A 27,784-nucleotide genomic window follows, 5' to 3' on the forward strand; every position below is an offset into this window, starting at 1 on the left:
AGAGAGCTGGGCCTGATGTCATCTGTCCCCAGTGGAGGGTGGTGTTTTCTTTCAACACCTACCAGGCACGGAGCTGGTGAGGGACTAGGGATTGTGGGGACAGAAGATATTGAGTTTGACAGTTCACTGCCACAAAGGGGCAGTTTTGGATGCAGAAGTTGCTAAAAGTTTCAATCAGTAAAGTCAGGCGTGATGACAATGGTGTGGTGTCTGAGGGGCCTTCCAGCACTTCTCAAAGGATACTGAGGTGACGAATGTGATGGAGGAGAGACAGGGCTGTGTATTTTGCCACTGGGAGATAGAAGACCAGTATCCTTTTGCTGACCGCCCTGATACTGGCATTGCACAGGGGCCCAAGATGTTGGAGTCATCTAGGAAGAACCCAGAGGGCCTGTTGTTTGCAGAAGTTCAATTTTGCAAGTGAGGAAATCCATTCTAGAGGTGTCATACCCCATTGGAGAGATAGTCTTATCCTTTGCTGCTTTTTTTTTTTTTTTTTAAATACACAGGGATTTTGTTTTAAAATTTAAAACCTTGTACCTGATTTAAGGAAAGTCCTTAACTTTCTTTGCCTATAGAGAGACACAAAGACAGCAAAGTGTGGCCATTTCAAAAGCTAAAAAAGTAAAAGGAACCTCAATGCTGCAGTCACCCTGAACCTCCCCACAGCACTTCTAAGGCCAACTCCCCCACCCCAGGATGCAGGATGGAGGAGCTCTGCTGTGCCCTGGAGACTCCATAGCCTGGCTGTCCTTGGGGCCCTCCTGGGTAAAAGACCCAGGATTTTTGCATGCATGGGACTGATATGTCAGAGTGGCTGCAGAACCCAAAGGACAAGGCTGGAGGTACTATCAGATGACAAAATGGAAACTCAGACAATTTTACTTTCTGGAAGTACTACCTGGAGCTCTTTTACATACTCCTTCTTGGATACCAATTACTCAGGAAATCTTACTGTGTTCCATTTTCCCCTGTAACTTTGGCCTAAATGCTTCTCTAATAGATGTTTACACTGAACCCAATGAAGGTATTCTTAATCATCCAGTTGAAGCTTCAGACATCTCCTTCAGACTCTGCACAGCTTGGCCTTGCCTGGCCCCTCTCCTCACCTGCATCCTAAGGCCTCCAACGGCAAGAGCAGGAATAACCCTTATTCAGGTAGAGAAGCCCCCTACAGTTAAGGAGGCTAACTTGGGTCTCCTCCACTGGAAGAGCTGAAAGAAACCTGAGAATTCCAATTAGGCTTAAACCAATGAGCCTAATTGGAATCATTGTGGGCAATGAGGGAAGAGTGTGATTGATCATCTTGGTCTTAATTAGCACTGGAAAAACATGTGGTCCAGCAGGTAGCAGGAGGAAGGATAGTGTCCAGAGAAAGCAAAGCTTGTGAAAACATCAATAGCGGAATTTCCCTGGTGGCAGAGGATAGGGGCTGCTGAAGAAAGCGGGACCCCTCCAAGTGGGGAGAAGGAAAGACCCTACACCAGGAAAGGTGAGCTTGAATGAAGCCTAGGGTACCCCTTTCCCAGCTGCCCTCCTCATTGATGGAGTCTGTTACTAAATAAAAGGAGAATGATCCTTTGAGGAACCTATTATCCTTTGGGTCCTGAACCAGGGCCCGGCTGTCTCCACCATCATCTCTGCCTACTCTCCTAGGAGCCTCTTTTGCTTAATAAGGAAAAGGGAGAAAAATCCCCAGCTGATGTCAGAGGCTTCAGACCACCGTCCATTCTTCCAGATGGCCCTACCCTTCAGCCACACGTGAGACACTGGGGAACCTAGGAAGCAGGGAGAAAATCAAGCTAGGGGTTCCTGTGCTTAAGTGTCCTGGTGTGGGGACCTCCTTACTGTCGAAGTCCAATGATTTGGGAGCACCCAGCCTGTGGGATGGAGTAGACAGCTGACTACCCTTCCCATCCCCAGCCGGGGCTCCTTTGGCAAAAACTGGCCGTGGCGCCCAGTTCCTCTCCATGGGTTCTCCGCGGCGCTTGGTGGGGTTGTGAGTGCGGCATTTTTGGAGAGAGGTGATGGGTCCTGAGCCTGAGCTGGGGTTGCTCTACTCTGCGCGCTGGGGTGGTTAGGGGCCTGTGCAGAGCCCCCGCTAAGGGGCCCGCCTATCCCTGCCCGAGCCTAGGCGAGCCAGCGCCATGAGCCTTCTCCCCTCCTGCTTTAACTGGCCTGTACCTGGTGACAGCTGGGAGCACTGGACAATCAGGCAGCCAGAACCGGGAGAAGAAGCCTAAGGAGGCATTTAAAAAGAAGAGTTAGTGGAGACCGAGGAAGTTCAGCGACTTAGGTCCCAGGAGTACGGATTAGCAGGAGGTGGCGGCCTGGTAGGCACAGGGGCTCCAACTGGGAGCCCAGAGCAGCCAGGGAAGCGGGCTGACGCGGGGGCGTCGGGGCTAAGCGGCTAGATTCAGTGTTATTAACGAGGAGCCGCCTACTAAGCCAAGAGCAGCTAGCTAGCAGCGCGGCGCACGAAGGTGGCGCAGACTCAGGGCGCTGGCTTCCCAAGGCGAGCACTGGCTTTGGGTGCTCTGGCCGGTGGCATCCCCGGGAGAGCGAGGCAGGGACCCGCGCTCTATTCCCTTTCCCCAGTGGGGCGCCGCGGCTGACTCTTTGTTATTCTGCACGTCCAGCGCACCCTGCACCTTGGCGCACGCGCCTCTCCACTCCTTTCCCAGCGCTTGGTGGCTGAGGTGGCAGCAATGGTAGCAACATAGCTGATGGGGGTTGGGTGGGGTTCGGGATGGTGCTGGCGGTGGGAGGAGCTCCCGAGCCCTTGTGCTAGACGCCCGATGGTAGCTATGACTAGTGGTGGCAAGGGGACAGCAGGAGCAACGGCGGCGGAGGAGGCAGGAGTCTTAGAATGAGTAACAATATCCAGGCGAACCATCTCAGCCTGGTGGCATCTTCCTTTTGTTAAAAAGTTGTTTCTTTTTACATGACAGTAGATTCTATTTGACATAATTATAAAAGCATGGGATATATCTTGTTCTACTAATTCAGCCCCCAGCACTTTTCCTTCCTCTTTCCTTCCCCCACCCACTGCTCCCTCCCTCTATTGATCTTTCTGCCATTTACCCATAGTTATTTTTAAAAAATATTATTTTTTTGTGGGTGTGCAAGATGGTGAGATTCACTGTGGAATAGTCATATATGTACATAGAAAAGTTATGTCAGATTCACTCCACTGTCTTTCCATTTTCTGTCCCATTTTCCTTCCCTTCATTCCCTTTTGCCTGCTCCACTGAACTTCTGTCTCCCTCACCCACTTCTTCTTCCCTCTTCTCTTCCTCCTAGTCCTAGTTCCACCAGCCCAAGATGGATGGGCTCGTTATCCAGGTGATCACGGAGGTGCCCTGCGTTAGCTGGGGCCAAAGCATGCGGTGGGCTTTCCTGGCCTCCTCCATAGTGACTTACTTTCTTTCTTTTTGGCCCCCAGTGATAGCCTCTTGATCATCTTGCTCTGCCGGGCGCTCAAGTACCTGTGGACCTTTTGCTGCCTCTGTGGGGACGGGACAAAGGTAAGTGCGCTGCGAGCATCCGCCCCTTGCGCCAGCCCCGCAGCTTCTCCCGGTGCACTGCAACCCCCTCCTCGCGCTGCAGGCCGCAGTGCCTCCCTCAACCCTGCCTGCTTTCCCCTTGCCCTTGTCCCTCATCTCCTGTCTCCCCTCCCGCAACTGCTCCCTCTGGGACTTGGACGATCCATCCTGTCCCTTGTTTCTTATAAGGGTGCTGGCACCTGCAGCTTGGGCCGGAGTAGGGGTATGTGACTTTTGGGTGCAGTGATGCGAGATGAGAGAGGCAGTCCTGCGGCAGGCAGGAAGTGGGACAGTGGGTCTGTAAACATTCACACCTTTCCTAGTAAAGTTAATCCAAGGACGCCTCAAACTTCACATGACACAACTCTTAGCAGCCTCCTGGCCATTAAGGATAGAGGGAGAAGGCTGTCTATACAAAACAAGGGTGATCCCAAGCACTCTCTCTGGTCATTAATTATAGATCATGTTGTATGCTATCGGAGCTCAGCTCTGTTTTGTGGCAGCCCATTAGTGTTTTGGAAAATGTTGGCAGCCTGGATGAGGCCACAACTTTGAAGAAGTCCTTTAACCTTTTTGTCTTTCTTTCCTTGTGTGTAAAATAGGAGAGTTGAAATTGGTGAGCTCTGCTGTCCCTTCCCGCTCTGGGATTCCAGGTTTGGAAGATCTGTCTAGTGATGAGAGAGGCATGTTAAAGTCATCCAGTATTATTGTGTTATGATCTATGTGATTCTTGAAATTGAGAAGGGTTTGTTTGATGTATGAAGATGCTCCATTGTTTGGGGCATAAATATTTATGGTTGTTATTTCTAGTTGTTGTTTGATTCCTTTAAATGGTGTGCAATGTGTCTTTGTCCCTTCTGTTTAACTTTGGCTTGAAGTCCACTTTATCTGATATGAGGATAGAAACCCCTGCTTGCTGATGAGATCCATGTGAATGATGTTTTTCCCCTTCAGTTACCTTCATCTGTGGATGTCTTTGCCTATGAGGTGAGTCTTTTGGAGACAGCATATTGTTGGGGCTTGTTTTTAAATCCAATCTGCCAGTCTATGTCTTTTGATTGGTAAGTTTAGGCCATTTACATTGAATGTTATTATTGAGAAGTGATTTTTTAATTCCTGTCATTTTGATTTGTTTCTGGTTTTTAATTTGTATTGGTTTCTCCTTTCATTGACTATTCTTGTAGTGTAGTTCATCCCTTTGCTGGTTTTCAGTTTTATTTTTTATTTCTTCTTTATGAAATATTTTATTAATAATGTTTTAAAGTTCAGGTTTTCTAGATGTGAATTCTTTTAACTTTTGTTTATTGTGAAAGGTTTTTATTTCATTGTCAATTCTGAAGCTTAATTTTTCTGGGTATAGTATCCTTGGCTGGTATCCACTTTCTTTCAAAGCTTGGTATGTATTATTCTAGGAGTGCCTGGCATTGAGGGTCTGGATTGAGAAATCCCCCAGCTGAGATCTGGATTGGTTTCCCTCTAAATGTGACTCTCATGGGTTCCCTTGATTCTCTTTTTCTCCTCCACTAATAGCCAATCTCTATTCTTTCAGTTTTGTTCATTCTTCTTCCCTCATAATCATCACATCTTACATTATTTCAGTTCTCTCCCTGTCAAATATTTGAAATTGTAAACCCTCTTGCAAACTTACTGTTTTTACTGTGGGCAATAACCGATCATATAATTTTGTTTATTGTGACAATTAACATTGTTGTGTAATAGCAGGAACTATTTGGGTTAATGTTAAGATTCTGTACTTGTTCTGTATGTTAGTCATTTTCATAATAATGTGTCTTGGTGTGGGTGGGTCTGTTGCAATTTTTTATATTTGAGGTCCTGTAAGCCTCCTGTATTTGGTTTTCCATTTTATTCTTAAGGTTTTGGGAATTTTCTGATATTATATCACTGAAAAGTTTGTGCATTCCTTTGAAAGGCTCCTCTGAGTCTTCATACTTTCTAATAAATCTTTAATTTGTTTTTTTTTTTCATGTTATCCCCTATTTCTTGGAAGTTCTGTTCATGGTCTCTTATAATATCTTTTCTCCATGGTCAACTTTATTTTCAAGATTATACATTTTTGTCTTCATTGCCTGAAACTCTCTCTTCCAAGTGGTCTTGTCTATTGGTTGTGCTTTCTATTGAATTTTTAATTTGTTTTACGGATTCCATCATTTTGAGGATTTTGAGGATTTTTGCTTGATTTTTTTTTTCAGAATCTTTCTTTCTCTTTATTGAAGTGATCTTTTAGTGTATTTTCTCTCTGATTTCACTCCTTACATCGTCTGTTGCTTTGCATATCAGTTTAACTATGTACATTCTAATCTCCTTCTCTGACATTTCTTCCACTGCAGTCATGATGGATTCTGTTATTGAAGTATCTTGGTTTCTTAGGGGCAATGTGTTTCCTTGTTTTTTCATGTTGTTTGTGTGTCTCCCCATCTATCAGTATGGATCTGAAGCAGTAGGGTTTCTATCCTGTGGACTTATAGTGTCCTTGAAGGTTTCTAGTGCCTCATCATTTAGGGGGAAACAAATTATAACAACAACCAATGCAAACAATATACAGCATTAACCCAAATAGTTCCTGCTTTTAAACTACAGTGTTAATTGTCACTACAAACAAAAATTATGTGACGTAAATGTAAACCCATTGGTAAACTTTGATACTTGGTTAAACTTTAAATCCAGATCTCATCTGTGTGCATGAGAATGAGAAAGACTGTCTCACACTTGTTTCTCCATCTGCAGCATAGGGGCTGGGCTGCAGTCTCCTTTTTTAAGATTTGGCTAATGATTATGGGAAATGTAGTTTAACTGAGAACTCTGCCTTTTCAAATTCAGAGAAAATGTCCCAATATCTGAAGGGGGAACATCACACGAGGGAAGAGAACTTGAGGCTGCAGAGGGAAATGGAGAGAAGAGAAGCCTTCTGTTCACAGGTCTTGAAGGCCAGGTCCAGCTTAAAAATGGGTGATAAGAGGTATGTTCATATGCTGTGAGTTTTGCAAAAATATGAAAACAAAACAAACAAAAAACAGGCCTCAAGAGACCTGTCTTTGCATAATATTAGATATGATGCCAGAGATGGCTTTACCACATACCAAATTTTCTGTGGTGATGAATGCCACCACTTTAAAATAGGTGCTCAGATTGGGATGAAGGCAGGTGGTTATCCACTTTCCTTAAACAATAAGAAGACAGAAAATTGCCATGATTTCATGGGAGAAGAAATGGAAGCTGAGCTTGCATTTGTTATTGACTTAGTCTAATTCTGTGTTAAATCTATTTAAAGCATGGAGGCGTCAAATTCCTATGAAAGGATAAGCAAGCTATGTGGCAGTCTGAGGAGATCGTTGCAGCTAGAGGTTGAAAGAGCCAGCAGGAGACAGGTAGCGGTTATTGATGTCCCAAGGACTTGCCTCAACAGATTCAATAACTTTTGCAGCTACTTTAAAAAAATAACACTAATGCATTGTGTTCGTCTGCTCAAGCCTTTGTGTTGACCTCTCTGCACCACTGTTAGTGGGCTGAATTGAGGATATCCATTGGTTAACCAGAGGATTCTCAGCATTTGTCCCTCATCACCCCCCTCTTGCAGAAATCACGGTGCCCTGGCCTTACATAGAACATGTCTCAGTATGAGAGGTGAGTCTGAGCCTCCTTGGGGGGTCCTCCAACTGCACCGGGCTGCCAGTGTGTGAGACTAGGGTCTACTAGTAGCACCGTCTGTTGATATCAGACATGTCTGAAATCAAGCAATATTAGCACACCCACACTCTCTTTTATGGAATAGATCCGGGGTCTGACAAGTTTTTGATCAGTTTGCTGTGGAGTTTCAAGAAAAATGTAAGATTTTTCTGTAATGGAAGTCTATAAATGAGAAGAAAATTATAAAAACAGAATAGTAGGTTATCTTATTTAAAATATCTTGTCTGCGTGCTTCCTCATTTGAAAATAATAAACATTATTCTTTCTCAAAAGTTTGTATTACAAAACTGTCATCCTTAATTCTAAATTTCACTGATCTATTTCTGACAGTTTCCCATTTTCTCTAAAAATCCTCTGAGAATCATTTGACTAAAAATGTCAGCCAGAACACTAAACAGCCTTTTTTTTTCTTAGACACAGACACATCTTTTTTTTTTTTTAACTTAGGGGTTTTTTAATATTTATTTTTTAGTTGTAGTTGGACACACCTTTATTTCACTTATTTATTTTTATGTGGTGCTGAGGATGGAACCCTGGGTCTTGCACGTGTGAGGCAACTGCTCTACCACTGAGCCACAGTCCCGGCCCCAGACACATCTTTATTAAATACCTTTTACAACAGTTTCTTTAAATTGACTTAGGAAGATGTCATCTTTCCTCTCCCCTCCCAGATTTGATGAGCATAAAAGCTTGTTACAAAAATAACAAATAAAGGTCTATATAAATTAATCTACCATAAGCCTCTAAAATAATCAACTCTCCCTCACTGCATGATCCAAAGGTAAAATGACCAAATTATTTTCCTAATTCTTATGTCCTCAAATATAACCTTCATCACCAGCTAAACTTTTGTTTGTGGGAAAAGCGTTAATCTGTCAAGTCAAACACTTATATATTCTATTGAGGGGAGGACAGTTCTGTCCCTTCAACCTCAAGCTCAATGAAAACAGTTGTCCCCCTCTTTCTGCACCTGGCCCTGGAACTGTACTTAAAACTTCACATTTAGCATACACTTCTTCCTTTTTTGGGGGTGGAAGATGGGAGTACCAGGGATTGAGCCACATCCCCAGCATTATTTTGTATGTTATTTAGAGACAGGGTCTCACTGAGTTGCTTAGCACCTTGCTAAGTTGCTGAGGCTGGCTTTGAACTTGCAATCCTCCTGTCTCAGCCTCCCAAGCCCTTAGGGTTACAGGCATGCACCACCATGCCAGCCATTTCTTTCTTTACAGAACAGGTTCAAGGGTGAAGTGTTCCTTCCTCACTTTCCTCCTTGGGGCCGTTCCCCTTTCCTCTTGCCACCCAAGCCAGGTGGCCCAGAAATCTTGCCCCCCAGCTTTCTTTCCTCTTCCCTTTTGACTGGGCAGGCTGCCTTTCCTCTTGACTCCAGGACCCTGCCGGCTCCCTTTTCTCTTGCTTTTCTGGCTAATTGTCCTCCTCTTGGTCCTCTTCTCTCATCTGCTTATTGGTGGCCCTTGTCACATCCAGCTGAGGCTTTTGGCTGTTTATGACTCGAAGTAGCTCCAACTGGTTCTTTTTTCCACTGCAAATTCCCCCCAAAGGAGCTGAAATTTCCTTGTCTTGCCCGAACCCCGGGGAGCCTTCGGGGAGGGGCTTCTAGGAGAACCCCAGAGAGGCAGTGGAGATCGAGCATGGCGCTGCTCAGCTCCTCCTGACTCTGGTGTCCTGTAGGATGCATGCCGGCCAGTGCTTGTTCTTGGCCACACGATCCTTCTTGGTCTGAATCCGCTTTGCAAACTGGTCTTCTAAGGGGTTGGTGCCACCGGGAACCTCGATCAGCCATTCCTTGGTGTCATCCCAGGCGCACTGCCACTGGCCACCCACCCCGTCCCACACCAGATTGGTTTTCTTCATGGGATGGATGCCCTTAAGGAGTGTGAGCTGCTGCCAGAGTGTAAGCGGCCCTGGCCGTGGCAGCGGTTTCTCACGTGGCAGGCGTGGGGTGGGCTCGGGCAGCCTGGCCACCAGCTTCTCTTCCACACTCTAGGTGGGCAGCTGCCACAGCTGGTTGATGAGCAGTTGGGTATTGTCCCAGGCCAGGGCCCGCAGCTCTGCCTGGGGCCAGTGGCAGCAGCACAGTGGAAGTGGGGCCCAGTCCAAAGCCAGCAGGTTGTCCAGGTCAAACCCCAGCTCCAGCTCCTGGTGCACCGTGATGCGTTGCCGCTTCTCTGCCTCGTCTTGCTCAGCCTTTGCCAGCAGCGCCTTCATGCTCTGGCCCTCCATGGCTCTGGCTAGGTCCTCTGGCTTTGAGGCAAATAGTTGAAGTTACTTTTCTTCAGAGTGGGGCCCCAAGTCTCAGCTACTCAACCACGTGCGGATGCCCAGATACTCTAACCAGCCTATTAACTACTTTATTAACCACCTTAAGACCCAGGACAGACCACGTGTTACCTACATTGTACCCTGTACCAATTCTGAATAAGACATACTCTAGGGACAATTTCTTCTGACCGTGGTGACAGTACTGAAGGTTTTTTTTTTTTTTTTTTTTTGTTGTTGTTGTTGTTTTTTAGAACTGGTATTCACTCCAGAAGATTGACTTTACATTTTGTAGGCCAGCTATCCCAGACAGAGTAACAGCTGCCCAATAAGTACTTCTCTGCCTACTAGGAATGATGACATTACACTTGGGAGAAAGAAAATAATCTGGCCCTTAAGACCACAAGAGTTGGTTTTGGTTGCCTACCTGGATGTAGAATACAAAGAAAGGTCCCACCTGGTGTCACCATGTTGGGTCACTCTTAAGAGAATAGGAAGAACTAGTGGCAGACGTGTAGTTGAAGTACTTGTGAAATTGAGGAACTTGATTTTGTTCAAGTCCCTTAAATCTGCTTGGAGGTGGCCATGTCCGTTCCTCCTGTGAACTGACTTGTCAGGGATGAGATCTTCCCTTGCATAAGTGTGCCAGCACACAGGGCTGCAAGGCCCACAAAGGACACACAACGGTGTATTAGGAAGTTTCTCAAGCAGAAATTTCTCTCTTCGGCACTTGTGCTTGGCTCACAAAGTGAAAGCTGATGTTTCTCACAATCACACTTCAGCCTTCTCAGGCCTGAGATGATGTTCAAGTCTAGGAAGAAGTCAGACTCAGTTAAGTGTGACTGAGCATGACCAGCCACAGGTGCTCAGTGATATCACATCCTCTGTGATATTCTAACCTGTGGCCATTTGTAAAGCATGGCTTACCTTGTAAGCAGTTCATGAGCATTCGTACCTTTAAACTTTAATTTGATGACATTGATCTCACGGGGCTTCCTTATTTTAAGTTTCGAATAACAATTTAAATATAGAAATTAAAACAGGGATGTCTTTGTAATTCTTAGGACAGTGGAGATAATTTCTGCATAGTGATGGTGTGTTGGACAAAAGGCTGGTCCTCTCTGTTGTGTGGCAAGCCTCTGTGACCATGTCTCCTTCCTGAGTGAAGATGTCCTGAATTCCCTATATTATGCCCCTGTGGAGTGAGGTTTGTCAAACAGTGCAGCAGTATGACTTGGGTGTTTGTGTTATAAACATCTCCTAGTTACAATATCACTTGGAAAGTTCCGGATTTGACTTCAAGATGTGAACTCCGAACATTTTATTATAGGAACTCTCTTAACAACTATTTAAATGTAGATTTGATCATTTCCTCCTCTTTCCTCTTAGGTATTTTAATAAGATATCTGCATAAGGGTTAAGATTATGGACTATGTCCAGCCCAAACCCTCAAACACCTTCTCCAAGTTCAAGCAGGCCCGTCACCTGGTAACTGTTACGTTTTCAGCTACCTTAGTGACTGATTTCTGGTATGTTTAATAGGCAACCCTGATTAATTTCCCTTCTACCATTTAAAAATCTTATAGACAGTTTTTAGATTAAAAACACCAAAAAAACCCCAAAATCACTATCAAGACTGAGTCTAATCTTGAAAATTTTAAGCACAAAAGCTGTAGTGTCAGCTGGTGATTTTCTTCTTGTTTTTCAATCTTGAGAGAATTTGACTCCAAAATAGCTTTCAAAAAGAGATTGTTAAAAAAAGAAGAGGAAAAGAAAAGGAAAGAAAGAAAAAGAAAAAGAAGATTCTCTTTAATTATGATATTGTGTCTCTGTGGGTAGACAGAATCCCTGGGTAAATTTTCTTGTAACATATCTTTTATGGATTCCTTTCTTGTGTTCCAAGTACCTTATCTCATTTTTATCCTCAGAATGATTATTAATGTAAGATTATTTTCTCCATGTTAAAATGGGGAAAAGGGATTAGGAGGCCCACCATTTACTGGTCATAGAGTCAGAAGAGGGAAGGCAGGCACAGCTGTTTTCTAAGCCTATGTTCTTCTTAGCACGAGCTGCTACCCAGTATTTCTCCTGATCTGTGAGTGGGACTTGGCCCCTACAAGGAGAGAACTTGTGTCTGCCAGTTGGCTTTTGGCTTTTCTCTCAGAAGCCTTTCCCTCAAAGGCAGGCTTGTCTCATCTGACCCTGACTGCAGCCTGCCTGGGGCTTCTGGCTGGGCACCTGTACTGTGTGGGGCTCTTGGGTCAGGAGGGCAAGTAAGTGATTCAGCAAGAGAGAAAGAGGAAGTGGAGGAGAGGTCAGGGGCAGGTGGAAGAGGGGGAGGAAAATCAGGTGGCAGCGGAGGCTTGTATCTTATGGCCTACATGATGACACTTGGTTTTCTTGGGCTTGCTGATAAAAATGTTTTCAACAGAATTGGAGAAAAAGTGTGTGGAATCCAGGAGGGGACGGACAGAAAATTTCACAGTCAAGTGGAGTCAAATGGGCTATATTGAAGCAGACAGGGTAAAAGTTTTTTTTTGTTTTTTTCCTTTCCTTTTGATACCAGGGATTGATCTCAAGGGGCACTCAACTTCTGAGCCACATTCGCAGCCCTATTCTGTATTTTATTTAGAGAGACCAGGTCTCACTGAGTTGCTTAGTGCCTCGCTATGTTGCTGAGGCTGGCTTTGGACACTTGATCCTCTTGCCTCAGCCTCCTGAGCCACTGGGATTACAGGTGTGGGCTACTGCTCCTGGCTTGTAAAGGTTTTTTAATAAAGTAAAATAGCTTCCAGTTAGGGCAACAGTATTTCATTTTTCTATTATAATCATTAAAACAAAGGACATTCCTTAAGGTTGATGCAGGGGAAATGGTGTTGTAATGCTGTTGGCTGTATAACATGAGAAAGTGTTTTGTGATTTGGGGATCCAGCCCAGCACTGGGCTGCTGTGACTTTTCTTTTCTTTCTTTATTTTTTTTTAAGAGGAGAAAATGAAAAGATAAAAAGTCTAAGATGAAGAGTGGCAGCTTTTGTACACTTCAGGCCAGTGTGCTGTCTGACATCAGGCAGGGGAAGGGTACTGATCACAGAGTAAAAGGACCTTCTATCATAGATCAATGGCCTGGTGACGGCCCCTTGTTCTTGCAAAAACATGTTCCTGAATCTTTTCTTCTAGTCTCCAGTGGCCTTGAGTCTCTCTCCAAAGGCTTCTCTTCCTCTCTGCCTATTTTCCCAAAAATAACTCTTGGGGTTCTGACCCTGATAAAAGTCATTTTTTCTTCCTAATGATTTCTTGATGTGAAAGGAAGACATTAGTCAGGAAGAGGCAAGGTTGAGGGTTCTTTTGTAGTTATGATGAGGATGCTGGTTTTTGTTAATATTTTATTTGATTTATTGAAACCTAAATAAATTTTTAGAGACATGTAGTTTCCAATTGATTAAAAAGAACATTACAGTCATTAGAAAAAGAAATACAAAAGTCTGACTTTGGTTCAGAATATTATTATTCTATTATAGCAAATAGGAAAATCTTATTCCATTTGCAAAATTTTCATTTTCTCTGCACCTGTCCCTGTAGGGAGACCTACAGCAAGTGTGGGGCTTGCTTGGATAGATGAGCTTTTTTATTTTCTCTTAAATTATGTAATAAATAATACCTAGATTTTTTTTCTTTCAGATAGCCTAAATGAGAATATTTTAAATGATACCATCAAAGTAGATTTTATCTCCTATTTGGTGTTAGGATCACTCCATTCTAATCTGGTACTATTGCAATCCATACATGGTAGACCAGCAAAACATGAATATTCTAATTTTCTTTTCACTTTAGTTTTTACTGGAATAATTTGTGGTTCTTAGTGTTAAGAATATCTCATCACTTCCTTAGTAGAAATAGGCTGTTCGTAGATTTTGTCTTTCCACTTTATTTTGGCTTTTCTTCTCCCTTCCTGTTTGTTGTTAACACTGGAAATCTTGCACTGTGCCAACCTTTTGAAGTATTTTGCATCCCCTTTTGCAATTTGATTGAAAAATACCTATTTAGCAATTTATGAAAGGCCCTCCTCTTGATTGCATGCAGATTTGTATTATATTATGGAGACGTGTTGCTTTTGAACATTTGTTTTTCTTGTTGCTAGGGGATTGCACATAGGGATCCATGTTCCACCAATATATCAAGTCTTTAGTGGCATTATGCAAATGGTATCCAAGAGACTTTGAGGTACTAAACAAGGAATTGGCAAAATTTATGTGAAAAGTGTTAGAGTAAAGATTTTATGCTTTGTGGGCCAGGAGTTCTCTGCTGTCATAGCCTGAACTCTGAAATAGGCAATAACTGAATGTATGGCTACATTCCAATAAAATTGTATTTTCAGGGGATTGGGATATAGCTTAGTGGTAGGGCACATGCTTTGCATGCATGAAATATGGGGTTTAATCCCAGCACTTCAAACAAAACAAAACAACAACAAAACACTCCACGTACAAAAAAGGACTATGGGCTAAACTTGGCCCACAGGCATTAAAATACTTGTGTTAAACCCAAGGTGCTGTTAAACGCATCGAATCTTCATGGGTATCCAGTATGCATGTCATTGTCCTTTCCATAGGCCATATGTTTTACTAGGAACCACACCATTTTTTTCTATGTGGACTTCTTGTAGAATTCCCAAGACTTCAGTTCAGAAAATAAGATTATTTTCTGAATATCCTTTTGTTACTATTAATGAATTTAACATTTTAACATGACTAATGACCTTGTTCATTTGACTAGTATAAAATATCCTAGAATTAGAGGATTTTTAGCCAACAAGAAACACTGCTCTCAAAACTGTTATTTTTTCTGTGATTTTTATAAGTATGAGTGAACTTATAGTTTATAAAATAAATCAGGAAGAAATATCCAAGAAGTTTTTTAAGTGTATAATTTCACTGATTTATTACTTAATATTTTGGTCTAGGTTTTTTTGGTGCCATAAAAATTCAACTTTAAAAATCCATTGAAGTGTTACAAACATATTATATGATTATTATCTAAGGATAGAAAAATACAGTAAAATAAGAAGAGAATCATATCCTCCCCAATAATGCCATTTAGATGTGATATCCTTGAGAGAAGGGTCTGTTCCCCCTGACTTCAGTTCGTTTTCCTTTTTTTATTTAATTCTAAATTTTTTTTTGGAGGGGGGCAGGGTTCTGGATCAATCCCAGGGCATACTCTGCCAGTGAGCCATGTCCCAGGCTCCCTATTCATTCTTTTTTTTTTAATTATATTTTTTTGTAGTTGTGTTTGGGCAGCATGCCTTTGTTCTATTTATTTATTTTTATGTGGTGCTGAGGATCGAACCCAGTGCCTTACACATGTTAGGCAAGCGCTCTGCCACTGAGCTACAGCGCCTCTCCGTTCATTCTGGAACTCACTCTGCAGTGATTTTTCTCTTCCAGCATGCCTCCAAAATTGTTTTCCCAAAAGTTACCACTGATTTTCACTGTAGTAAATCTAGTCTAGGTATAATCGTTTTACATCTACTCATTGAACAATGAAAACACATCCCCTTGAATTCCAAAATCCCCAAGCTGCTTGAGGGGGTTAGACTCCATGCAAAGACGGTGCAAAATGAGGCGCTTTTCTCTTCCACAACCACACCCAAATGTATACACACCCACAACCCTCACCAAATCATTGGAGTACAACAGAGAATAAAAGGAGACAATGCAAAACCAAGAACAGTGTCACTGAAGGGGGAAGGAACGCTGTCGCCTTTCACCCAGGTCCTCCCATTGCCCCAGCGGGAGCAGTTTGTCACGATAGTGGGAAAACGCCCGGTTCTCTTTTTTCCCCTTGGAGATCAGCGAGGAGAGAGGAATGAAAACCCAGCATCCTGCTCTTCGGGGTCTGCTTTCTGTCCAGTGACAGGGAGCACAGGTGGCACACTTTGGATAGCTGGGGAGGGCGGAAAACAGGGAACTTGGCAGTTCGTCCTGCAGTACTCAGGACATACACTAGGTGGAGGAAGAGGCTCTGCGCTTCTGGACCCATAGAAGGCGAGAGCAGCTCTGCCTGGAAAGTCAAAGGACAAGCCCAGAGAGGGCGCCTCCCCAGAAAGGATGCCCGGCCCTGGGCTATCTAGCTGGGCTCACAGGTGAGGGCCTTGCCCTGTGTGAAGCCACCCGTGAGAGAAGAGATCCACACTGAAATTCTCAGCCACAGACACACCAGTTTAAGAAGCACTCCAAGACCACGCAGAAGACAGAGCCATCTTATTGTACAAAACAAAATAAAAAACCCAATAAAAACAATATAAAACAAAAAACCCTGAGGACTTAAAATATGAGGCTTCTTGGTATTTGTGTTAATAAATAATGACCCAAACACTTTAATTTTTTAAGTACTTAGAAGTATTATAATGAAAAGTGAATGCTGTAGGAAATCCCATGTCAAGGATAAATCTATTCAAAACTGAAAATACAAAGGATCACTAAATTTGTGGCTCTCAATCTTTTGTGGGTTTTTGTTATTGTTGGGTTTTTTTTGGTGTGTGTTTGTTTGTTTCTGTGGTATTGGGGATGGAAGCCACGGTGCTCTAACTCTAAGCTACTTACCTAATCCTTGCCCTTTGGAAAAAATGTTTAGTTTTGACTTAGGGTCTTGCTCAGTTGCCCAGGCTCTCTCTGCCAGTGCGGTTCTCCTCCCTGTGTGCTGAGATTACAGGCTCGGGCCACCGTGCCAGTGTCTCAATTTCATTAAGGGGAAAAAGAAGGCAAGTAAAACTGCACTGTTTGTAAAGAGAAAGCAAAATAGTTAGAACTGGAAGCAGTATTTTTAAAAAAATAGAATTATAAGAGAAAACAGTTTGCAATTACTAGCTATTTATTTAAGAATCAAGAGGGAGGATGATTTCTTTTGGGGGGAGGGGTACGGGGATTGAACTCAGAGACACTAGACCACTGAGCCACATCCCCAGCTCTATTTTGTATTTCATTTAGAGACAGGGTCTCACTGAGTTGCTTAGTGTCTCGATTTTGCTGAGGCTGGCTTTGAACTCTCAATCCTCCTGCCTCAGCCTCCTGAGTTGCTGGGATTATAGGCGTGCACCACCATGCCCAGCGGGAGGGTGATTTTAAAAATTCATTTATTTATTTATTTATTCTAATTAGGTATATGTGACTGCAGAATGAATCTTGATTCAATGTACACAATTGCAGTGTGACTTTTTATGCCTCTGGTTGTACATGATGTAGCCTTGCACCATATGTGCAGTCATACATGTACCTAGGGAAATGATATCCATTTCATTCCACCATTTTTCTTGCCCCCATCCACCCTCCCTCCCCATTTGCCCAAAATTTCTCCATTCTTTCCATGCCCCCCCCATTATGGATCATCATTCACTTATCAGAGAGAACAGTCAGCTTTTGGTTTTGGGGGATTGGCTTATTTCACTTATCATGCTATTCTACAACTCCATCCATTTACCTGAAAATGCCATAATTTTATTTTTAATACTGAGTAATATTCCATTGTGTATATATACTGCAGTTTCTTTATCCATTTACCTTTTGAAGGGCAACTAGGTTGGTTCCACAGTTTAGCTATTATGAATTGAGCTGCTATAAACACTGATGCGGCTGTGTTACTATAGTATTCCAATTTTAAGTCCTTTGGGTATAGACTGAGAAGTGAGATAGCTGGGTCAAATGGTGGTTCCATTCCAAGTTTTCCTAAGGAATCTCCATACTACTTTCCAGATTGGTTGCACCAATTTGCAGTCCCACCAACAATGAATAAGTGTATCTTTTCCCCCTCAGGGAGGATGATTTTTCAATAAAATTTCATTCCAATGAAAAAAGTCAGTAAATGACAAACATGAGTGGGTGAATTATCATGCCACCAACGGGACTATCAGCTACCATTATAAAGGCAAGGGACCACAAAGGTTGGGAATAGTTCTGTTCTAGCTAACATTAAACACCAGATCATTAGATACTGGCTTAAGGAGTTTAAGAATATTCTGGATCATGAGGATCTAACATGGAACTCTCAATGTGTCATTTAATTAATGTGGAAAAACACAACTACTAAAACCTCAAAAATGGTGCAAAATTGTCAAATGAATGGAAAAAACGAATTAGGATATTTGCAAAGAGAATCTATCAAACAAGAAAATATATACTAAAGAAATAAGTCCAGAAGAGGAAGAGATACCTTCTCAGAGACTTCAACTCGAATCAACAGTTTAAAAGATGAAAAATCTGGGGGAAAATCTCAATAGATACGGGGAAGAAAATTTGTGTGTTTCTAATCAAAACAATAGTGGAAGTATGAAGGAATGACTTGACTAGAACAAGCACCATCTCTGAAACCAATCTGGAAAGCAGTATGGAGATTCCTTAGAAATTCATTAGAAAACTTGGAACGGAACCACCATTTGACCCAGCTATCCCACTTCTGAGTCTATACCCAAAGGACTTAAAATTGGCATACTATAGTAACACAGCCACATCTCTGAAAAGCCAGGAGACAATGCCATTTTTAGACAACAAAACACTAGTAACATTTCAAATAAAATCTTCGACCTACTAGGCAGGTGCAGTGGTGCACGCCTGCAATCCCAGTGGCTCTGGAGGCTGAGATAGGAGAATCGGGATTTCAAAGCCAACCTTAGCAAAAATGAGGTGCTAAGCAACTCAGTGAGACTCTGTCTCTAAATAAAATACAAAATAGGGCCGGGGATGTGGCTCAGTGGCTGAGTGACCCTGAGTTCAATCCCTGGTACCAAAAAAAAAAAAGAAATCTTGAACCTGAAGCTGGCTAGCTATAGCTGGTACTAGTCAGCCATCAATAATCATTGTTTAAATTACTATCTAAATAGTAAGTAGATTTATTTAATTAAATAATTTAAAAGGAAAGGAGGTCAATAGCATATGTACTAGAAAAGATTGGAAAAAAATTTTTATTATTATTAATCTTGGAATTGTTCACTTAGGAAACCTGAGACTTGTAAAAACTGTCAGCATATTTTAAAACTGTAATGGGCTATGAATAAGAGGTAAATGTAGGACACAACAGGTTTATTCATATTAGGCATTGTTGATCATTGTGGCTGTCATCTCCAATCTGTTGCAGACAATAAAACACATAAAGAATCCCTCAAAAATATATAGTGCTGGATTTGACGTACAGGTACTAATTTGTTGACCCTTGTGCCATATCCATGTTGTTGATAATACAGCAAGTCTTTTAAAAGGTATCCTGCATTTCTGTATTTTTGTTTCCTAAAGATAATATATTTCATTGTACACCATACCGTGTCTTTCAGCAGTGAGTTTGCATATAATTTTCAAAAAATCAGTTTGTAAATTGACATTATTTTCTGAGTTTTTCCTTTTATTTTTGTTGTTGAATTCAGTATTTCTACATGACTAATCTGCATATTCAAATAGTATGAAATATCCTAGAATTATCTGACTTGCTTCTTTGCAAGAAACACTCCTTGAAATGTCTATTCTTTCTGTGTTCTTTAATTGTAAGCATGAACAAAATGAAAGTCAGCTTATGTAACATATAGTTGAGAATATACAAGGGGCCTTTTAGTTTTGTTATCTTTTTGATTTATGATCTAAAACCTTGGTCTAATCTGGTTTTAGTGCCACATGTATGCAATGTTAAAAATCCTTAAAGTATTAAAAATATGCTATATAGCCCTTATATGAAGATTAAAAAATATAAACATGAGCAAAACCAGATTAGCCCCAATTATGTCCTTTGGCTCTGATGGCCCTGAAAGAAGGTCCTGGGATCTGTTCATTTCCAGCCCTGAAAAAAAATAAGAAAACAAACCAAACCAAAACAAAAGAGCCATCACAAATAGTGTAGAAGTAAATATTGCCAAGCAAATACTTAAAAGAAAAAACAAAAGTGAGTAAAGTAGACTCATGAAGGGTATTGAAATACAGCGTCTGTCATAAAGAGGATAAGGGCACTCTGTGGCTGTGAATTGTCACCAAAGATTCTTTGCTCAGTTGCAAATATGCCATTAAAGGAAGCCAGGGAGGCTTGGGTGTTTTACAGGAAGGGCCTTCAGGAACTCGGGTTACAGACCTAGGACTGCAGAGAACAGCTACGTTTCTAACACCTAATCCACCTTACTAGTGTACCCTGGATTCTGGGCAGACAGATGGTGTACATTCACAATACAATTTGATAGAATTTAGAAACATGCCTAAAACATGTGGCTTATTACAGAAGAAAAAAACTAATTTTTAATTACGAGCATCCAAAAGTCAAGTGGGAAAGCTGTGATCCAACCCAGTGCTTGTCACACTTAATCTGTTCCCTATAAAAACATTCACCTCTTGGTTTTACGGTTCACTTCTTTTATGCTTCATTGACATATGTCTCCAAATTGTATAGAATTGTATGTCAGACTGTGCATTCACAACTAACACAGTTTTTACACAGTGAAAAGGAGTAAAATGTTTTATTATCCTTTTCTTTCTTAGGAGAAAAACAAATGTTTGAGACAGTGGCAAAGTCTCGCAGGGATTAAACTGGGTGAGGCTGGTTCAAGGCAGCATGCTCCAGTTTTGCACAATAGCTAGGGACCAGTCACCACCAGCGAAGATGCCACTAATAGCCATGGACAGCCACTGTCCTACACTGGGGACCTAGGGGTCACCAGAACTGAGGGGATTTTCAGCCCAGACAAGTAGCCTGGGAGGGAGGGAGCCAGCACCTGTGGGCATGCAGGGAAGCAGAGTAGGTGAGGGCAGGAGGAGGTTAGTGCAGGTGCTAAACTTCTGAATAAGAAAGGTACCTGGCCCAACTTTTAGGGCTCCTGGCCTGAAGTGCAGGGGCATGAGCTCACATCGCTCTCTGGCAATGAACTGAGGTAGTGTTGGGCAAAGGAGGACTGAGTATTTTGTCCCTGCTGGTTTGTTCTTTCCAACATTGTGTTGGCATTAGAAAACTCTAGTCATAGCATTTTAGGGATTTCAGAATAAAAGCTGATGCCTTTGCAGGTTCTGTTGCCTGGCCAGCATCAGAACCGACAGCCTGCAGGCTGCTAGGGGGGACATTTATAGCCTGACTCTCATAGCCCTTACAGGGTCTGAAGAGCAGATTAGAGCTGTTGGACACCCACACTGGCAAACAGCCACCAGACCTCTTCCTCCTGAAGGCTGCCTCCCTAAAGGTGTTGTTCTGGGCGATTCCGCTTCCCTAGGGTGGTCCTTGCTCACTACGGTGGGCTGGGGTGTGGGCTGTGGGTGTGATTGCCTGCTTTCTCCTTCCTGGGCACCAGGCTCCCTTTGTGTGTGTGTGTGTGGGGGGGGTGTCACTCAAGGCTCCAGGAGGGTGCCCAGGCAGGAGCCCCAGGTTCCCTGGCTCTGTAGCAGTGAGGCTCCAGGTGGCTGCCAGGGAAAGAAGAGGCAGGGTGCAGGCCCAGGGCTAGGGGGCTGCTGAAATAAACCCCTGGGACTTGAAGACGTGGAGCGAGTGGACAGGTGCCAGGGAACAAAGTGAGGGAGGGTGGGGGTAGAAAGCTCATCCCAACAGGTAGGGCTCAATGCCGCAGCCTGGCTGGGCACAAATCACGAGCCACTGAAGCAGGAACGAACCTTATTTCTGAACTCCACCAGCACATTCCACACACCCTCCCTGGGAATTCTCCCCAACGCCACCCACGCGGTTCCTTCCCCATGCGGCTCCTCCAGGAACCACCAACCGGAAATCCCTCCTCCCGCACTTCCCCAACCAAAGGGAACTCTCCGGGAATCCCTGCTCCAAAGTAGCAGGCCGAGGCGGACAGCAGGGGTCTAATATACACAGCTTAACATAACCATTATCATCTCAATGGCTTGCTGGAGTCACCTCTCAACCACTCCGTTCTGGCAAAAATGCCTTGCGTCATTTGGACTCGGCTATGGCTCTCAGCAGCCCAGATGGGGCTGAGACTTGCTGCTGCCCAAGCCTATCAACTGCTCAAGGGGCAATCAGAGAGAAAGATGAGGAAGAAGAAGAAGAAGAGGAGAATGACTGTAGGGCAGGTAGGCTGGGATGTTGGGATCTGGAAAGCAGCTTAAAATGGTACTTTTTCCATATACCTATATGCTTATCCAATGACATTGTTTTTGAGTTTATCCAATGATAAGCAAACAATAGAAACATGGATTTAGGCAACTCCAGACCAGCTTTTCTTTTTTTTTTCTTTGACTTTTCTTTTTTTAAATTGATTTTATTACTTTTTTAAAATACACGACAATAGTGGAATGCATTACAATCCTTATTACACATGTAGAGCACAGTATCTCTGTATATAAAGTATGTTCATGTCAATTTACGCCATTATACATGTACCTTTTTTGCATTACAATTCTTAATACACATATATACCACAATTTTTCATATCTCTGTTTGAGATAACTGGGTCAAATGGTGGTTGCATTACAAGTTTTCTGAGGAATCTCCATCCTGCTTTCCAGAGTGGTCGCACCAGTTTGCAGTCCCACCAGAAATGTATGAGTGTACCTTTTTCCTCACATCCTCACCAACATTTATTGTTGCTTGTATTCTTAATAATTGCCATTTTGACTAGAGTGAGATGAAATCTCAGTGTAATTTTAATTTGCATTTCTCTAATTGCTAGTTATGTTGAACATTTTTTCATATATTTGTTGACAGATTGTATTTCTTCTGCTGTGAAGTGTCTGTTCAGTTCCTTTGTCCATTTATGATGTGGGTTATTTGTGGTATTTTTTGTTGTTGTTGTTAAGTGTTTTGAGTTCTTTATATATCTTGGAGATTAATGCTCTATCTGAGGTGCCGGTATCAAAGATTTTCTCCCATTCGGTGGGCTCTCTCTTCATGTCATTGTTTCCCTTTGCTAAGAAAATTTTAGTTTGATGCTATCCCATTTATTGATTCTTGATTTGACTTCTTGTGCTTTACAGGTCTTGTTGAAGAAGTCAGTTCCTAAGCCGATGTAATGGAGAATTGGGCCTACTTTTTCTTCTAGTAGGCACAGGGTCTCTGGTCTAATGCCTAGGTCCTTGATCCACTTAGTTTTGTGCAAGGTGAGAGATGGGGGTTTAATTTCATTTTGCTATATATGGATTTCCAGTTTTCCTGACACAATTTGTTGAAGAAAAAAAAAAACTTTAAAGATATTTTCTCTAATGTATGTTTACAGTGCCTTTGTCTAGCATAAGATAACGGTATTTGTATGAATTTGTCTGTGTCTTCTATTCTGTACCATTGATCTTCATGTCTGTTTTGGTGCCAATACCATGCCATTTTTCTATTCGCATAATTCAAGTTCTGGTATTGTGATGCCTTCTTCTTTGCTTTTCTCACTAAGGATTGTTTTGGCTATTCCGGGCCTTTTATTTTTACAAATGAATTTCATGTCTACTTTTTCTATTTCTATGAAGAACATCAATGGAATTTTAATAGGAATTGTATTGAGTCTGTATAGTGCCTTTGGTAGTGTGGCCATTTCTACAATATTAATTCTGCCTATCCAAGAACGTGAGTGGTCTTTTCATCTTCTAAGGTCATCTGCAATTTCTTTCTTTAGTGTTCTGTAGTTTTCATTGTAGAAGTATTTCACTTTTTTTTTGGTGTTAGATTCATTCCCAAACATTTTATTTTTTTCTTTGAGGCTAATTTATCTTCTAGTCAATTCATCATTGATGCAATTGATTTATGAGTATTAATTTTGTATCTTGGTACTTTGCTGAATTTGTGAGTTCTAAAAGTTTTCTGGTGGAGTTACATGTCTTCTAAATATAAAATCATGTTGTCAACAAATAGGTATAGTTTGATTTCTTCTTTTCCTATTCATATTCCCTTAATTTCTTTCTTTTGATTGCTCTGGCTAGGGTTTCCAGGACTATGTTGAATAAAAGTGGTGAAAGAAGGCATCCTTATCTTATTCCAGTTTTCATAGGGAATACTTTCAATTTTTCTTCATGTTGGCCTTGGGTTTAGCATATATAGCTTTTACAATGATATGTTCCTATTATCCCTAGTTTTTTCTATCATGCTGTATTTTGTCAGATGCTTTTTCTGCATCTTTTGAAATAATCATGTGATTCTTCTTTAAGTCTATTGATGTGAATTATGTTGATTTCCATACATTGAACCAACCTTGCATCCATGGGATGAACACCACTTGATCATGGAACTTCCATTTTAATATGTTTTTGTATGTGATTTGCCAGTATTTTACTAAGAATTTTTCCCTCTATGTTCATCAGGGATATTCATCTGAAGTTTTCTTTCCTTGATGCATTTTTGTCTGGGTTTGGTAACAGGGTGATACTACCTCATAGAATAAGTTGGGAAGGGTTCCCTCTTTTTCTATTTCATGAAGTAATTTGAGGATGATTGGTGTTGGTTCCTCTTTGAAGGTTTGGTAGAACTTGGCTGAGAATCTGTCCAGCCCTGGGCTTTTCTTTGTTGGTAGGGTTTTGATGATGTCTTCAATTTCACTGCTTGAAATTGATCTGTTTAAATTATCTATGTTCTCCTGATTCAAATTGGGTGGGTCATATGTCTCTAGAAATTTGTCAATATCTTCATGATTTTCTATTTTTTTGGTATATAAATTTTTAAAATAGTTTTTGATTGTTATCTGTATTTCAGTAGTGCTTGTTGTGATCCTGTTCCTTTTTCATCAAAACTTTTAGTAATTTGAAATTTTATTTTTTTTAAAGAACCAACTTATTGTTTTGTTAATTTTTTTTTGGAGAGTTTGTTTTCAATTTCATTAATTTCAGGTCTGATTTTTATTATTTCTTCTGTTACTTTTGGTGCTGATTTGTTCTTTTTCTAGGACTTTTGAGATGTAATTTCAGGTTATTTGTTGACTTCTTATTCTTTTAATGAATAAGGTCAATGCTTAGAACTGCCTTCACAGTATTCCAGAGATTTTGATCTATTGTATCACTGTTCTCATTTACCTCTAAGTTTTTTTTTTTCCATCCCTGATTTCTTCTTCTATCCATTGGACATTTAATAGTGTAATAGTTTCCTGGTATTAGAGTAGCTTCTATTTTTTATTCATCATTGATTTCTAATTTCATTCCATCATGATCTGATAGAATGCAAGGTATTTTTTTTTTTTTTTGTATTTGCTAGGAGTTGTTTTGTGGGCTAAGAAACACGAAGACAGATTTTCTAACTGAATGTGCTAAACTTCTCTGGAGACCTGCTGGAACCCAGGGGGATGTGGAAGGGGAAGAAAAGGAGAGACAGGGAGATTTACAGAGACCATTTTAAGAGGGTTCTCTTGGAGACCAGCCATTCAGCATCCTGATGTTGCTGTCTACTTTAAACCCAGTCGTGGGTCTCTGGCATCTGGAAGACTGCGGGGGCAGTTGCCCTAGCCAAGGTCAGAACCTGACCTTCCCCTGGGGCCTCCTCCCAGTGTGCTTCCCCATCACGCACGTAGGAAACTTCAGCTCGGGGAGGGCACCCCTGCCTGGGAGTGGGTATCTCCTGGAGCCGAGGGAGAGCTGAGCCAACAGAGCCTCTTTCTTGTCCTGGGGGTTCAGCCCTGGCGCCGTAGGGGACTTCCTGGCCTTCCATGGCGGGTGCAGCATGGATGGAGAATCTCTAGCATGGTTTCTGGCCAACCTAGGATGCTCTAACCCAGCAGCCCCAATGAGCGGTCCGATAACACGCTACCCTGATGGTCAGACAGAGCCCTGGAAACAGCAGGGCTTGAGGTTAGGGACCCCCAGTGGCCAGCCACAACTGTCGGGTGCTGCAGGGCCGCCTTGTTGGTGCTGAACTTGGGTGAAGCTTGACTGGCCTTCCAGGAGCTCAGGGTGGTCCTCTCCTGTACCACGTTCCATAGTATGTGGACTGGCACCAGGAGGCTTAGGCTCCTTCCAGCCCCAGCTCTGGCGCCATCACAAGCTGGGCTTCGTGAAGCTGAGGGCGAGCTCTCCATCTACAGCTGATGATCTACAGGGACCTGTGGGCGCCCACCTCCACTCCAGCTCTCAGCGCCTCCACCTCCACTGGGCAGCGGAGCTCGGCGCTGGCTGGAGCGCAAGCGACCGACCCCCAGGTGCCGGGTCACTCCTGGCCAGGCACATCAGGTCCTGCCCAAAGGTTGGGGAGCCAGGAACGCACTTGCGTTTAGCAGTGTTGCTTGGCAACCACTATTCCACCTTTGGCAGTTACCTAACCGCCCAACTGCCTGTTCCCAAGCTGGGGACTGACCTATAAACTCCGGCATGGGTTCGGAAAACGGAGACAAGCCCCGTGGGAGCAAAGGCAGTAAAGGGGCCTCGGAGAGACGAGGATGTACGCAGCCTTGATGGATTTTCTTGACTTCAGCCTCGGGAGTAGGGTTTTGGGATATAACCCTATAGGCAAGATCCACAAGGCTGCAAGAAATGGAAATGTAGCCCAAGTGAGACGTCTGCTCTGTCGGGGAAGTTACATTGATGACGCAGACAAGAAGGACAGGTACATAGAGCCCGGAGGGCAGGGACCCCAGGGGCAAGGGGCCAACCGGGGAAGCGGGACTCATGAGGCAGAACTCTGCGCCATCCAGGCTGCGTCCAGGGGGACAGAGCAGAAGGGAGTCCAGTTCTCCTTCCACCCGATGCTGGGCTTTTATGCCTCACGGACCGGACAGCTGGGACCTGCAAACCTCGGAGCTCAGGTCCTCTTAATGAGCTGCAAAACTTCAGCTGCTTTCCCAGCAGCTTACAACCCCCCCTATAGAGCGGCTGATTGACTGTTTAAGAGCGATTTAACTCACAAAATTAAGTACACACAGCCGTTTATTGTTAATGCACACATTTTAAAAAGCAAGTTATATACATAGTAGAAAAGTGTATTCTGAGAAAAATATTTTTTCCAACTGGAAGATTTTTCCAGTGCAGCCCAATATCCATTTGCATTAGTGTACACCTATGTCCTTGTTCTCTACGGAGGGGCCTCAGGGGGACTCTTTGAAGTGGGAAGATGGCTCCGCCGGCTTTCTAATGGTCATGTTTAAAGTTATTTCACACTAGTGTATTTAGGGGTGCCACTTCCACTCCTCAAGATATTTTACTTATTTCTCACGCTTCACTAATTCCTTGACTTCTGAAGTGTCACTTTGTGTCATCTTGGTCAGCCAACCATCTTCATGACAAGATGTTGACGAGTACTCCATTAACTTCAGTCACTTCCGAGAGAGTGGAACAGAGTGTACGGCAGCTTCCACTTTCCAAAGCACCACACACATCACGTCGTCCTGTTTCCACTTGTCACCACTGCAGGCTACCGCAAGCAACTTCTGCCAAAGCTTCCCGTGAAAAATTGCCGATTCGGACTGTTCGGATACCCTTTCCTGTGGTTATCCAGTCCCGCTTCTCTATTTAGGCAGCGTCCCAGCGACCCACCAAGGCCGCAGGGGCAGCACAGGGAGGGCAGAGGGCATCACAGGCTGCTTGCAGCCGCCCTAATGCCTCTCATCCTGCCTTGTTCTCAAGGGACCAGGGTAGCCAAGAAGGGCCTGGGCCCTGCTGTGATTTTTAAAAAATATCTATATTTTTTAGTTGTAGAAGGATACAATACTTTTATTTTATTTATTTTTATGAAGTGCTAAAGATCGAACCCAGTGCCTCAAACGTGCTTGGCAAGCTCTCCACCACCCAACCACAACTCCAGCTTTGGTGTGATGGTTTTGAATAAGAATACTCATGATCCCCAAAGTGTGAGCTCTTTCTATGATGACCAATTTTTGTTTGCCAATAAGGATATCAGAGTTTTAACATTTTGAGACATTTCAGTCTTTTAGGGTTGTGACAACACAAAGAAAATGTTTGTAATAAAGACTTGTCCTTCTGGGTATCAAAATACACAATTAATTTTTACAAATTATGTGTTTGCCAACAGATGAAAAGGATGGGGGTGGTGGTGGAACAGAACAAAAACCCAGAAACACCCAAATCTCTGCAAGTATTTGGTATGTGCTGCTGGTGACATTTCATATTAGTAGGAGACAAATTATTCATGAGTGAAATGCCTGTTTGTTGTTTGGAGAAAACTAGACTTTTATGTCACAAAAGTGATTCCCTGATTGAATATAGATGATTAATTTTAATACAAAATGAGAAAAATGCCTGAAGAAAACACAAATGCCTCTTTATACATTTTATGTTGACAAAGACCTACCTAAACTGAAAAGAAGTCTTTCTCTCTCTCTCTCTCTCTTTCTCTCTCTCTCTCTCTTTCTCTCCACCCCG

General features: G+C 42.7%; 1 protein-coding gene and 1 pseudogene across 24 annotated transcripts in view; one reads left to right on the plus strand and one right to left on the minus strand.

Annotated features, from left to right (window-relative positions):
- The first annotated feature begins 2,773 nt into the window (after positions 1-2,773).
- The window catches only part of Kcnma1 (potassium calcium-activated channel subfamily M alpha 1), an 888,761-nt gene continuing 863,750 nt past the window's right edge, over positions 2,774-27,784 (plus strand). For all 24 annotated transcript variants that reach the window (XM_048801821.1, XM_048801797.1, XM_048801798.1 and 21 more), the window contains exon 1: positions 2,774-2,886. In XM_048801821.1, coding sequence (XP_048657778.1) covers positions 2,870-2,886 — 17 coding nt within the window. In that variant the 5' untranslated portion in view covers positions 2,774-2,869. The remainder of the gene's footprint in view (positions 2,887-27,784) is intronic.
- Positions 8,512-9,494, minus strand: LOC107158117 (annotated as a pseudogene).

This window comes from Marmota marmota, unplaced genomic scaffold (assembly GCF_001458135.2).
Source record: "Marmota marmota marmota unplaced genomic scaffold, marMar, whole genome shotgun sequence".
Classification (NCBI taxonomy): Eukaryota; Metazoa; Chordata; class Mammalia; order Rodentia; family Sciuridae; genus Marmota; species Marmota marmota.